The sequence below is a fragment of the Phodopus roborovskii genome, unplaced genomic scaffold (genome assembly GCF_943737965.1).
Source record: "Phodopus roborovskii unplaced genomic scaffold, PHOROB, whole genome shotgun sequence".
Classification (NCBI taxonomy): Eukaryota; Metazoa; Chordata; class Mammalia; order Rodentia; family Cricetidae; genus Phodopus; species Phodopus roborovskii.
The window spans coordinates 56947752-56959707 of NW_026126511.1; the positions used below are offsets into that span (position 1 = coordinate 56947752).

Consider the following 11956-nt stretch of genomic DNA (forward strand, 5'->3'; position numbering starts at 1 on the left):
AAGATTCTGTTCGCCTACCCCTCCCTTTCCCTAAGGCCCCGAGATGGTGAGGCCAGGAAGAAGGACCACCAAGAAGCCTAGGCCATAAGATGCCGCTTTATTGGTGCCGGAGCTGTTGCTGAGGGCAGGGTCGTGAAGCCTCATCAGGACCCTTGCCCTCAGCTACTTCCTTCTGCGGGCGATACTCTGTCCCAAGGGTACTTCTTCTGTCAGCTTCTGCAAAGGAGAGGGAAATGACATTGAAAAGCTGGAGTGGGGAAATGGGCTATGACAGATGACTTGTGGAAGGTCAGAGGTAAGGCTGGGTGTCGGCAGGGTCACCTGTAACAATCGGGCCTGATAGGCAGGAAGACCCTCTCCATCCATTGGCTGGGGATGTACATGCAGGTAGCGAACAGTGGCTGTCTCCAGTTCCTCCACTTCATACAGCGTTGCTGGGTCCAACGAATGGGCATTGATGAGGCTCACAAGATACTCTTTGTAGTGTGCCCTGGGGAAATGAGGGAGCAGGATACTCATTCTTCTGCTTAACATCACCTGTGTGAGCTTAACTCTTTGTTGGGTATTGGGATTTTTCCTTTTTAAATTGTGTGTTATGTTGTTCACACCCACAGGTATCACAGTGAACATATGCGGGTCAGAGGACAACTTGTGAGTTGGTTTTCTCCTTTTGTCATGCGGGTTTGGGAGGTAGAACTCCAGTCCCAATGGTTGGCACTAAATACCTTTACCCACACACAGTTGTCTCATCAGACCACATTGGGATTTTGTTTGTTTTTTTGAGACAGGATCTGTAATAGCCTTGGCTTTCCTGGACACATGGAGATTCTTACATGAACAAGACTACTTGCAGGCAGTGTCAACCAGGATCTATTCTGCCTGCGACTACCCATCCATACCCTTGACCAGTGCACCCTCTCCCTCCCTCCCTCCTATTCTTTGAAGGACCAACTGGCCCCAGAGACCCATCTTACTGCCTGGGCAACCTAGCCCTCATCCCAATGCCATGCTCCAAGCTCTGGCAGGCACTCACTGACAGAGGCCGGCATAGCCAGGTGGAGTTTCCTTGCCACAAGCTTCATCCCTGAACCCACTGGGAACCTCTTTTTGTTCCATCACTCGGCAGCCACCTAAGAGTAAGGAAGGAAGGGGTACATGTTGGGAGGGGGCCTCTGAGCCCAGGAAAACCCGCTTGTCAGTAGTCACACTTTGGAGAAGGGTTGAGAGGCAGTGACTTGGGAACGGGTGGAGGCCTGGCTGCCCCACTTCTCACCAAAGTGGCTTAAGTTCCACAATCACATGCTCTTTTCTGGGGTGGGGGAGGGGCAGGGTCTCACTATGTAGCTTTGGCTGGCCTGTCCAATGCTCTTAATACTGCTCTCCTGGTTGTTTAGCTCCTACACACCAACTTATTCTCTGGAGGTCTTGTTTGTTTGTTTTTTGAGACAGGGTTTCTCTGTGTAGTCCTGGCTGTCCTGAAACTCTGTACACCAGGCTGGCCTTGAACTCACAAAGATCCACCTGTCTGACACTTGAATGTTGGGATTAAAGGTGTGCGCCCCCACAGCCCAACTCTCTGGAGGTCTTACTCTGCCTAGAAGGTGAGTAGGGTAGGTCAGAACCTTACTCAACATCTTTTGTTCCCCAAATAGAACTTAAAACAGTAGCCTAAAACCTAAAACAGCTAGCAGGTATCATTAATTACTCAGTTAATTACCAAATCCTAATCATTAGAGAACATGAGAAGAGACTTAATAAGGGCCAAGTGCTTTAATGATACCTCATAACACAGCTTAGCCATTAGGTAGATATTATCCTCACTTCACACACAGGAAGAAACACACAGGGAGAAGTTAATTACCTTGCCAAAGGGCACACAAATGACCCCAGAGCCAAGCCTCCCTTTCTTTACCCAGCAATGGGAGCCCAGCATACCATCTCCACATTAGAGGTAAGAGTGTGACACTTACCTCCAGGGACTGCTCGGGTGCCAGCTGGAGGCTCTGTATTAAACATGACATTATTGTCCTAGGGAGAAGTAGAGGCATAGGGCATTGTTTTCCTTGATCCAGCTACTCCCCATTTCCTAGCATTCAGTCTTTTCCATTCTTGCTCATCCAACTCCCCCCCCCCCCCTTTCTAGGAATCTGCACACCCAGCCTGGCAGGCCACCTCTGACCTGCAACAGTTTCTGGAGCCGAACAGCAGTCCAATCCCGTAAGTAGAAGAGGCAGTCTCGAGGGTGGTGGCCATGCAGGGACTTTTTCACCCTGCAATTAGGGTCTGGACATTTCTGGTAAAACCCAAATAGGAGACAGAAGTTGGAAACCGTTGGGAGCCCTGAACGAGGTGGGGTATGGGGGTGAGAGGAGCGGTGAAATTAAGGGGTCTGGAGCAGGCAAAGTGGGAAGAGGACAGAGAGGCTTTCTATCCTGTTGACCATTCCCTTTCACGGCCCCCGCCCCTCAAACCCACACAGCTGCCCACTCTTCTCTCCTTCCCTCACTCCCTGAACTCACATTCTTGGCGTAAAATGCATTGTAGCAGCCACTGCAAAACTGGTGACGGCACTGGGTGCAGTGGAAATGCATGCAGCCTCCTCGGGCCAGTGCATATGAGAACTTGCACTTAGGACAGTCTGTAAGGGACAGCAGCTTAGTGTGAGGGTAGCACTGCAACCCAGGCCCTCAAGAAGGAAGCTTCCGCTGGTGAGACTTCCGGGTAGACAAGCTAAATGGAGTAGCCTTACCAATGCCATTTTCCTGAAGATACATTGCCAGGCCTTGAGCCTGGTATTCTGGGTCATTGGTGCGTTTCCAGGTCTGGAAGTCCTCACAGCTCCGTCCTCTGTGCTGCTCCTCCCACTGCCAGGAGGAGAGTAAGCTGTGCATGGAAGCTCCGCCCCATCCCTACTCTGTCCTATTGGTCAGACTACTCACACCCAGTGGTCCCGACTTATTACATTACTGCTACCTACCATTCTCTCAGTTCCTAAAATTGAAGGGCCACTGTTTTTCATTTCCCCAACCTCCTCACATCTGTTCATAACACTTGGCTGCTCCCATCCAAACCCCACTTCTTTGTTCCTACTGCTACCACCTTACTCCAGGTAATTGTCAAGTCTCGCTTTAAATACTTGCTTGGGTTATTACACTCTGCTTCCTCCACCCCATTCTTCACTTTCAAAGTAGATATTGGGGAGCTTCCTTAGTGCCAGCAGCATGCTGACCCTGAGGTGTGGTGATAGGGACACAGGTATTCATTTTGTCATGTTCAACAACAGATAGGCCAGACGGGTTTTCAGAACCAATCCAACAATTTAAAAGACAAATGATAGTGTCACTTTATGCTTGGTCTCGAATGAAAGCCAAACATCTGTATCACTTGGCCTCAAGGACTGTCCTCTGCTGGCAGCTGGCTCCAACCCAGTTACCTGCCACCCTCACTTTTGCCCCCAGGGCCCCAGCTAAATATCGCGTTCTCTTATTTTGGCCTTTCTACGGATTGTTCTTTCTGTATGGCTAGCTTCTTAACTTCTAGGCCTGTACTTAACCGATTCTGAGCAGGAGTGGCTGGGTGCGGTGGCATACACCTGGAGTCTGGACTGCTGGAGGCTTAGCCAGGACTGCAGCAAATTTTAGGCCAGCCTTCTCTCAGAAAACCAAAAATAAAGCAAAAGGAGGAGCTTGTCTGACTTCTCCATCTTCAGGTTCTTCTTAGCTTAGGTTCTACTCATCTCCTGACAGAACCTTTGCCTGTGTGTAATTGCATCCACTCTCTTCCCTTCCTTTACTTTCTTGTCTTTGCCTTTTGTTCTCTGTGCATGTGTGTACATGTGGAGGCCAGAGTAAAATGCCCTGCACTGCTTCACTGGCCTGGAACTCAAACACGATATGGTGACTGGCCAGTGGGCCCCAGGGATCTATCCCCACACTGCCAATACGGGAACTCAAGTGTGTATCACCAGACTTGGCCTTACATTCTCCTTTTAGAAATTAATGATTTAGTGTTTGTGGGGTTCAGAGGACAACTAGTAGAAGTCAGTTTTCTCCTTTAACTACATGGGGCCTGGGCTAGAACTCTGGATGCCAGGTAATTTAACTCACCAAGTCAACTCATGGGCTCTAACCCAGCTTTCAAATCTCGTTTTTGTTTTCCAAGACAGGCTTTCACTACATAACAGCCTTGGCTGTCCTGGAACTCGCTCTGTAGACCAGGTTGGCCTTAAACTCACAAAAGATCCCTCTGCTTCTGCCTCCTGAGTGCTGGGATTAAAGGCATGTGCTGCCATTGCTCGGCCAAAAATTTTATTTGTTTAATGTATGAGTGTTCTGACTGCATGCATATCTGTTCATTTGTATGCCTGGTGCCCAAGAAACCAAAAGAGGGTTTGAGATCTAGAACTGGACTTACAGACAGTTGTGAGCTGTCATGTGGGTGCTGGGAACTGAACTCAGGTCCTCTGGAAGAGCAGCCAATCCTCTTTTAATTGCTGAGCTGTTTCTGAAGGTTCTGGGGGCTGCACCCAGATCCTCGTACTTACATCAGGCACTTTACTGAGTGCATTATCTCCCTAGGTCCCCAGTAAGCCCTTTAAGCTTAGAGAGCATGGCTGTTTTGTTCCAATACATCCCAAGTATAATACAGAACCTGGCGATAACATCTCTGAAGGGATGAATGTGACTCACCTGGCGCTTGCAGCGCACACAGAAGGTCTGGTGACATTGGGGACATGTTGCCTCCAATTGTTCACGTTCATATATGAAGCCAAAGGAACACTGTGAGTTCAAGAACATAAAGTTGTTCACTGACCTGGTGTCACCCCCTACCCCTCCAGTCAGTCCCTTTTGCCAGGCCACTTACCTGGGCACACCATAAGAACTTGGGGTCTCGCATAAGCACACCTTCCGTCAGCTTCTTATGAAAAAGGGCATATGCATCTGGGTCTAGGCTTTCTCTGAGCTGGGGACAAGATGTACAGTGGTAGACTGGTGGAAACTTGCTCAAAGCATAGTTCACCTAAAGCATAGCACTTGTAGTACCTGGATGTCAAGGGTGGAGAAGTAGCTAAGTAACTGTGTGTCATCGGTAAGGTCAGGGCGGCCACAGGCAGGACACACCATGTCTGTGATGTGCTTTTCCTTCAGGGCAATGGTGAAGTGCTGGCGGAAACAGTCAGGACATATGGTGCACTCACAGGAGATCAGGGCCTGCATCTACAGCGGGAGGGAGAAGAGGAGAAGGGGACCTGCTGTCATCCCTGGGACACACTGATAACTCAGGTCCAGTTAAATGGACAAGAACAGCCAGCTCAAGTGCCTAGAGGTCCTAGGCAGGTAACCCACATCTGAAGATAGCTGGAAGGAGGGCAGCAGACAATGGTGAAACCTAAAGTAAAGCAAGTATACCTCTATTGACATTTACATTTCATTAAAAGCCAAGGAACAGTATAGAGATGGACAATAAATTAGGGGATTTTAGGAGATCAAAATATTGGTTAGGTGACTACCACTATAGATACACAAAGGTGCTTCTTTTATGGCATGAAACCTTTTTTATCTTTGTTTTTTTTTCCCCCCTGGATATAGATTCCTGTTATGTAACCTTTGTCAGCTTCTGACCTCCAATCCTCTGGAGTGCTGAGATTACAAGCATATACTACCACATACAGTTGTACTCTGTAACTTGATTACACATTTGAGATATTATAAAACTGACTCAGATGAACTGGGAATGTGGCTCAGCTGGTAAACTGCTTTCCTAGCATATACAAAGCCCTGGGTTCAATACCCAGTGCTACATCAAACAGGCCTGAAGGTATATACCTGTAATCTCAGTGCTCAGGAAGTGGGGAGGATCAAAAGGTCAAGGCTGTCCTGGGTGTATATTAAGTCTGAGGCCAGCCTGGACTATACAGAAAACAAAACACTCTTCCACATACAAACAAGAACCATACTACAGTTAATGTTGCCTGTTTTTAAAGACAGTCTCATTCTATAGCTCTGGCTAGCTTGGAACTCTCTATATAGAACAGAATGGACTCAAATTCAGAGATCTGCTCGCCTCTGCCTCCTGAGAATTAGGTTTAAAGGTGTGCTCCATACACCTAGCAAAAGTGGAGTGCTGGAGGTAGGGCCGGGTCTTCTGGTCACTAGGACACTCTGGAAGAGGACGGTAATGCTCTAGTATCTTTTTTTTTTTTTTTTTTTTTTTTTTTTTTGGTTCTCCTAGATAAGAGCTTAGTGGTTTTGTTGTCACATTTTCGTAGCTGATAGGCCAGCAAAGGCCCAAAACAGTGGAAACAACAGATGAAAAACTAAAACCTCAAAAACTGTATGCCAAAATAAACATTTTCTCTCTATGAGTTGGTTATCTCGAATATTTGTAAAAGAAAGCTAATACAACATTTTTAAAAAGGGGTATTTCTGTTGTTCCCTTATCAGAAGGCTTCAGTGGTGTTAAGGACAAAAACAGAAAACAAGGCCAACTAGGGTGAGGTGACAGTCCACTGGGAGCAGAGTCATTCCAAGTCCAGGTATAGCAGGGAAGAAAGGACTTACCCGGTTGCGGGGCAAGGCCCACCCGCACACAGCACATTCCTGGGCAAGCAATCGGCGAAGAAAGGCCCGATCGTGGCTGTGCCTCACAGCCTCTACCACGTCCAACAACTCGTAGTTCCTAGGTGTCTCCTGCAGCAGTGACAGTGCCAGCTCTGCTCGACCCCAACTGGGGAGAGTGTAGACTGCCAAAAGTCGTCTGACCAGGCTCTGCAATGTGAATCACAGAGGAGAGAGAGTGGTTGTCAGACCCCAAAGATCTTCTCCTTCAATCTTCTATTCCTTTAAGAGGGACACTGGGTGCCTCGCCTACTCCCAGCACCTGTCTATCCAGCCCATCCCAGCAGGGAGTGGGTTCGGGGCCTCTGTCCCATAAGCGTTGATGGAAGGGCTCTAGTCGCTGGCGCTGTAACTCAGTCAGAGCCCGTGCCACATCACCTCCATGCTGGAACAACGCCTGTAGTGATCCTTCTTTAGGCCCGAAGCCTAGAGACTGGAGCTCCTGCACCTGCAATTGAAAGCAGTGAGATGTTAAGAGGGAAATGCATGCAAGCAAGCGAGCAAGCTAGCTCTGCCCCACCCCACCTCCAGCATAATGGTACCTTCCTTCTCCTGGCACGCACACACTCCTCTACAGCTTCATCAAGGTTGCCATGACGATCCAGCCAGGCTTTCCGGGCTTCCTGACAGGAAAAGGCACCCAGCCCTGGATCCTGCTGTCCAGCTAGCTCAGCCACCATCTCCAGGACATAGGACAGCTCTGAACGCAGCCACTGCAGGGGTACCTCAGTACCTGAGTACTGTAAAGCTGAGAAGATCTCTTCTGGACTGGCACCTGCAGATTCCCCTTCCTAAAGAACATCATACCCAGACAACAGCAGAGGATCATCAGAAAGGGGACTCTACCCACCCTTTGCCCTGTAACAGCAGCTCAGCTGAGACATACTGATCGTGTGACCACTGCACAGAATGGTAACTACCCTTTTCGAAGTATTCAAAGTGAGGCAGGTACAGTTAACAGTAACAAGTCTTATAAGAATGCTAGCAGGGTGGTGGTGGCACATGCCTTTGATCCCAGCACTTGGGAGGCAGACACAGGTGGGTCTTTGTGAGTTCGAGGCCAGCCTGGTCTACATAGCAGTTTCAAGACAGCCAGGGCTGTTACACAGACAAATCCTATCTCAAAATACAAATGACAACAACAAAAGAATGCTAACTAACAAGCTGACATCTTCTTTCTCCCAGAGCTCAACCCCATCTCATTCATCCCAGGCCCAATCCTCACCCTCACCTGGATCATGCTCACTAGCTGGAGACTTTCCATCCGCATCTTATCTTGGCGGTGCTTCTCTGGGTCTCCACAGGGACCAGGCAGGGAAGCACTGAGGTGTTGTGGGGACCCAGGCTTTGGAAGTTCCTTTTCCAAAGAGTTGGCACACGGTCGAAGGGCATTCTGTACTGGGATGGAGTTGCGGGTTCGGTTGCAAATAGCACAAACCCAGACAGAGCCTGAGTTGCAAAAAGTACAGTGATCACAGTACCACACTTCAGACTGGGCAGACGAAAGCAAAACGTCCCCCTGATGGAAAGGTAGAAACAATTAGCCTATTGACTGTGTAACTAAGGTTCATTACAGAAATATAGAGAACCAGGGAAGCCAAAGACAGGGAATATGAGAGAGAATAGCTTGAGGTTAATAGACACAAATAAAGACAAGGAAGGCCAGGAACTGGTTACCTTAAGGGACTTGTGGCAAACACCAGCATCATGGGAATCTACCACCAAGCTGGGAGGCTGGGCCAGGCGAGGTCGCTCACATATGGCACACAGCACAGCTGCTGCCTCGTTCTCAAAGGTACAGCTCTGGCAGGCCCACTGATCCCGTGCAGGCTCGGGTTCTAGGGCCCTGTTTCCTTGGGCATCCTCATTTCCCAGCACCTTACAGCCTCTGGGCTGACTACAGGCTGCACAGAGCACTGCCCAAGGCTCGTTTAGTGTGACACAGGAAGGACAGTGCCAGGGCAGACAAGCATTTGCATTATCAGGGGGAGAAAGAGAGCTATCTCCCAGAGCCAGGGAGGTTGAGTGGGGCCGTGCCTGGGATGAGGCAGGTAAACTGCAATAGAAAAGCAGACATAGCCAGCTGAAGTAGAAGTCAGTACCCGAGTCCCCTCACCCCTGTGAATCTCACACTGCCTTGGTTATGACATGTAGTTCTGGCCTCTGTGATTGCTGTTCTGTGTGGAATATTCTCATACCCATTCAATATTTAAATGATAGGTTATAGGCAACTTCTTCCAGGTAGCATCTCTTAACATAGTACCTTAATCTTATCATGCTAGACTGTTTATAATACAGAATGAGGTGATTCTTCAGACATGACTATATCCAACTACTATCTGTGTTTCAAAATAATCTGTCTATTGTGGCTGCCATTTGCTTAGTGTTTATGTCTATAATTTCCTTGAGGGCTAGACTGGCTGTTCTCTATGACACAGTCTTTAATTGAGAACCTGGTATGTAATAGACACTCAAGTAACCTTCAATTTTCTTAATTTCACTCTCACTGAGAAAAGAAAGCCTCTTACCTAGAGTTCAGGTTGATGGTCTGGTGGGCCCCAGGTAGGGTTTGGCGAAGGTGATGAGCACGGGATGGATGTCCATGGAATAAAAGGTCACAAGTTGGGCAAGAGGTTTGATTACAGGCTGGACAATGCAGTGTGCCTGGGGCAGAACCACAGAGAAAGCAGGGACCAGGGGTGGACCCTGAAAAAAAAATCAAAAGAGTAAAACTTTAAAAAAAAAAAATCTATATTCATATCCCAATAAACATACACTACAGCCAAGACATGGAGTCACACTATGTACCTACCAACAGATAAACAAAGAAAACAGGCTATACTTAATAAGTAGCAAATTTATATTAACACATACACACTGGAATATTAGTCTCAAAGAACAAACTCTTGTTACTTAAAGGAAAATGGATGAAACTGGAGGACACCACATAGAAAGACAAATACCATCTTTATCTAGCCCCAGTCCCACCCCAAAATGTAGCTCTGGCTGGCTTGCAACTCACTATGTAGAACAAGCTGACTTCAAACTCACAGAGATCTGCCTGCCTCTGCCTCCTGTGTGCTAGGAACTGGGCTGTGAACCACTGTATAGTAGGTGCTGGGAAATGAATATAGGTTCTTTCCAAGAGCACCAGGTGCTCTTAACCACTAAGCCATCTCTCAAGCCCCCAGAGTAACTGCCTTAAAAAGACCAGGGACTGAAGCTGCTGGAGAGAAGGCTTAGCAGTTAAGATCAAGTACTGCTTCTGCAAAGGAACCAAGTATGACTCCTGGCAGCTATGCTGGGCAGCTCAGCACTGTCTGCAACTCCAGCACCAGGGGGATCAGTTGCCTCTGGCTTCCATGGGCACCTGCACAAATCCACACACCACACTACACTACCCTCCCACCTCACCCCCAAAGTAAAACTTAAAATTAAAGGAGAAAAGACCAGGCTACACTTAATCTGTTATGGGCTAAGGCAAATCACAAAACTGTTTTTACAACATCTGGATCCATTTTGATCTTTCAAAATAAAATACAGACACAAGAAGATACAAGACCTACATTCACATGAACCTAACCTAATATTCTCTCCCATACAGTACCAGCCATACCTGGAGCAGAGGGGAGGGGGCCAGGAGCAATCTCTTTCAGAAGGGGGTGAAACTCTGAAAGCTGCAGCATCTGAAGGAGAAAGCCGAGGATGAACAAGTGCTGTGGCACAGAAGCCCACCAACCCAGCCCCTTTATTAACAGCACCCTCTCAGCCTTCCTTACATCATCTTCAACGCTGTCTCTTAGCAGCTGCTCCAGTGCCTTCTGTCTTGGATGAGTATCCTGCAAACAAGATCGAAAAGAATTCCCACCTTGAGCAAAGTTCTTGTAAGCTCCTTGCAGCAGAAGCTTCCAGACTGCAGCAGCAACTGAATTCATCAGCATGGGGGGGGGGGGTTTCAAAGGGCTTTCAATTAGGTTGAGCTGCCAGTCTAGTATTTAAAGACCTTAGGATCGATCAGAAGGCCATCTCACCTGCAACAGCAAGCCGAGCTCCGTGCGAAGCAGTAGTACTTCTAGTGTGACTATGGCAACCTGGTATTCATCTGGTTCCTCCTGCCCTTCAGGGAAACTCAGGCCATCTGGGCGCTCCTCGGTATAGCCATACAACCGCAGCACATCCCGGCCCCCCTGCCACACATTCGGAACCCGGTCACCACCCAGCAGGCCTCCTAGGCAATAGAGCTTGTTCCCCACTCAGCACACCCTCAAACCCCTTCTGGTCAACCCCCAGCAATATGTCTACAGTCCCCTTCTCCGATAAGGCCCAAGGGTTTCACCTGCACAGCATCCACCGTGCTGCGAAAGACAGGGTTATTAAACTTCACGGAGCGCCAGTACCGAGGCCGCTGTGGGCTGAGGAGGTTACGACCATATTTTTCCAGGATGTTCAGGGCCGTCGACAGAGTATTGAGGTAGTTTCGAGGCTAGGAGCAGTCAGAAAAGCAGAGTTATGAGGCTAGCCCATCTGGCCTGAGCCTAGGTCTTCCTCCATGGCGCGCCGGGCGGACTTGGCCTCACCTCCCCATGAGCGTTGCTGCGCACCAGGCGTCCGGCGTCCAGCTGCAGGTAGCGGGAAGCTGGTGGCAGAGAGGTGGCCAGAAGCGGCGTGAGCTGCTCCAGGGGAAACACCTGCGCGGAATCCCGCCTCAAGGCGCTCGCCAGCTCCTCGCGGGCCGCCAGAAAGGCTCGCTCCTCCTCTCCCGGCATCCCGAGACCGGAGACAGGCTCAGCTTCGCTGTCCACCAGTGGCGGGCGCGGGGCGGAGGGGCGCGCGGCGCCGCAGCAGCCAGGGCCACTCAAGCCACCGCCCCGCTCAGCCCCGGCCGCTGCCAGGGTTGCGGGGAACAGGAAGCACTGGCAAAGAGGGCGGGACTGCGGACCGCGTTAGAGGAAGGGGCGAGGTCAGAGCGAAGGAAGGGGTGTAAGCAGGAAGGGAGGCCAGGCTGCCGCCAATGAGGAAGCCGCGGCCCGGGCTCCTCCCACAGTGCGAGGGAACCTCTTCCTCCTAGTCAAGCTCCCCGCCTGCCCTTAGGCTATCTCCGCCCCTTCCGGAGGGGTCCCCGCCCCCGCGCGGGGTTAGCCTATTTTGCCAAACTTTCCTATTTATTTCCACAATGGTGCTCAGATCCAGTCCCCAGCGGGGAAGTCCCACCTTATCGGGGACCCAACCCTGGCCCCCCTTAGCCCGGCTCAGGCGAGTCCCGCCTTCCTCCAGTCTGTCCTAAAGGCAAGGCAGTCCCCCTCCCCCTGCTCCTTTTCATCCTGCCCGGCTTCCCTCTT

At 49.8% G+C, this 11956-nt stretch overlaps 1 protein-coding gene across 2 annotated transcripts; it reads right to left on the reverse strand.

Moving 5' to 3' along the window:
• Positions 1–78: 78 nt before the first annotated feature.
• Positions 79–11641, reverse strand: Rnf31 (ring finger protein 31). 2 transcript variants are annotated; one of them, XM_051195646.1, is made up of 21 exons: positions 11195–11637; positions 10954–11100; positions 10649–10804; positions 10397–10456; positions 10234–10303; positions 9146–9323; positions 8295–8673; positions 7849–8136; positions 7160–7408; positions 6880–7065; positions 6561–6767; positions 5043–5216; positions 4864–4962; positions 4689–4778; positions 2750–2864; positions 2520–2638; positions 2180–2293; positions 1971–2028; positions 1034–1130; positions 322–490; positions 79–216 (listed from the first exon to the last, which is right to left on the reverse strand). In XM_051195646.1, the coding sequence occupies exons 1-21, from the start codon at positions 11381–11383 to the stop codon at positions 163–165; spliced, it is 3198 nt and encodes a 1065-aa protein (XP_051051603.1). In that variant the 5' UTR covers positions 11384–11637; the 3' UTR covers positions 79–162. The 2 variants fall into 2 exon arrangements, with proteins under 2 accessions (XP_051051603.1, XP_051051604.1); XM_051195647.1 differs by lacking the exons at positions 79–216; positions 1034–1130 and having other exon boundaries at positions 328–490; positions 11195–11641.
• Positions 11642–11956: the final 315 nt, after the last annotated feature.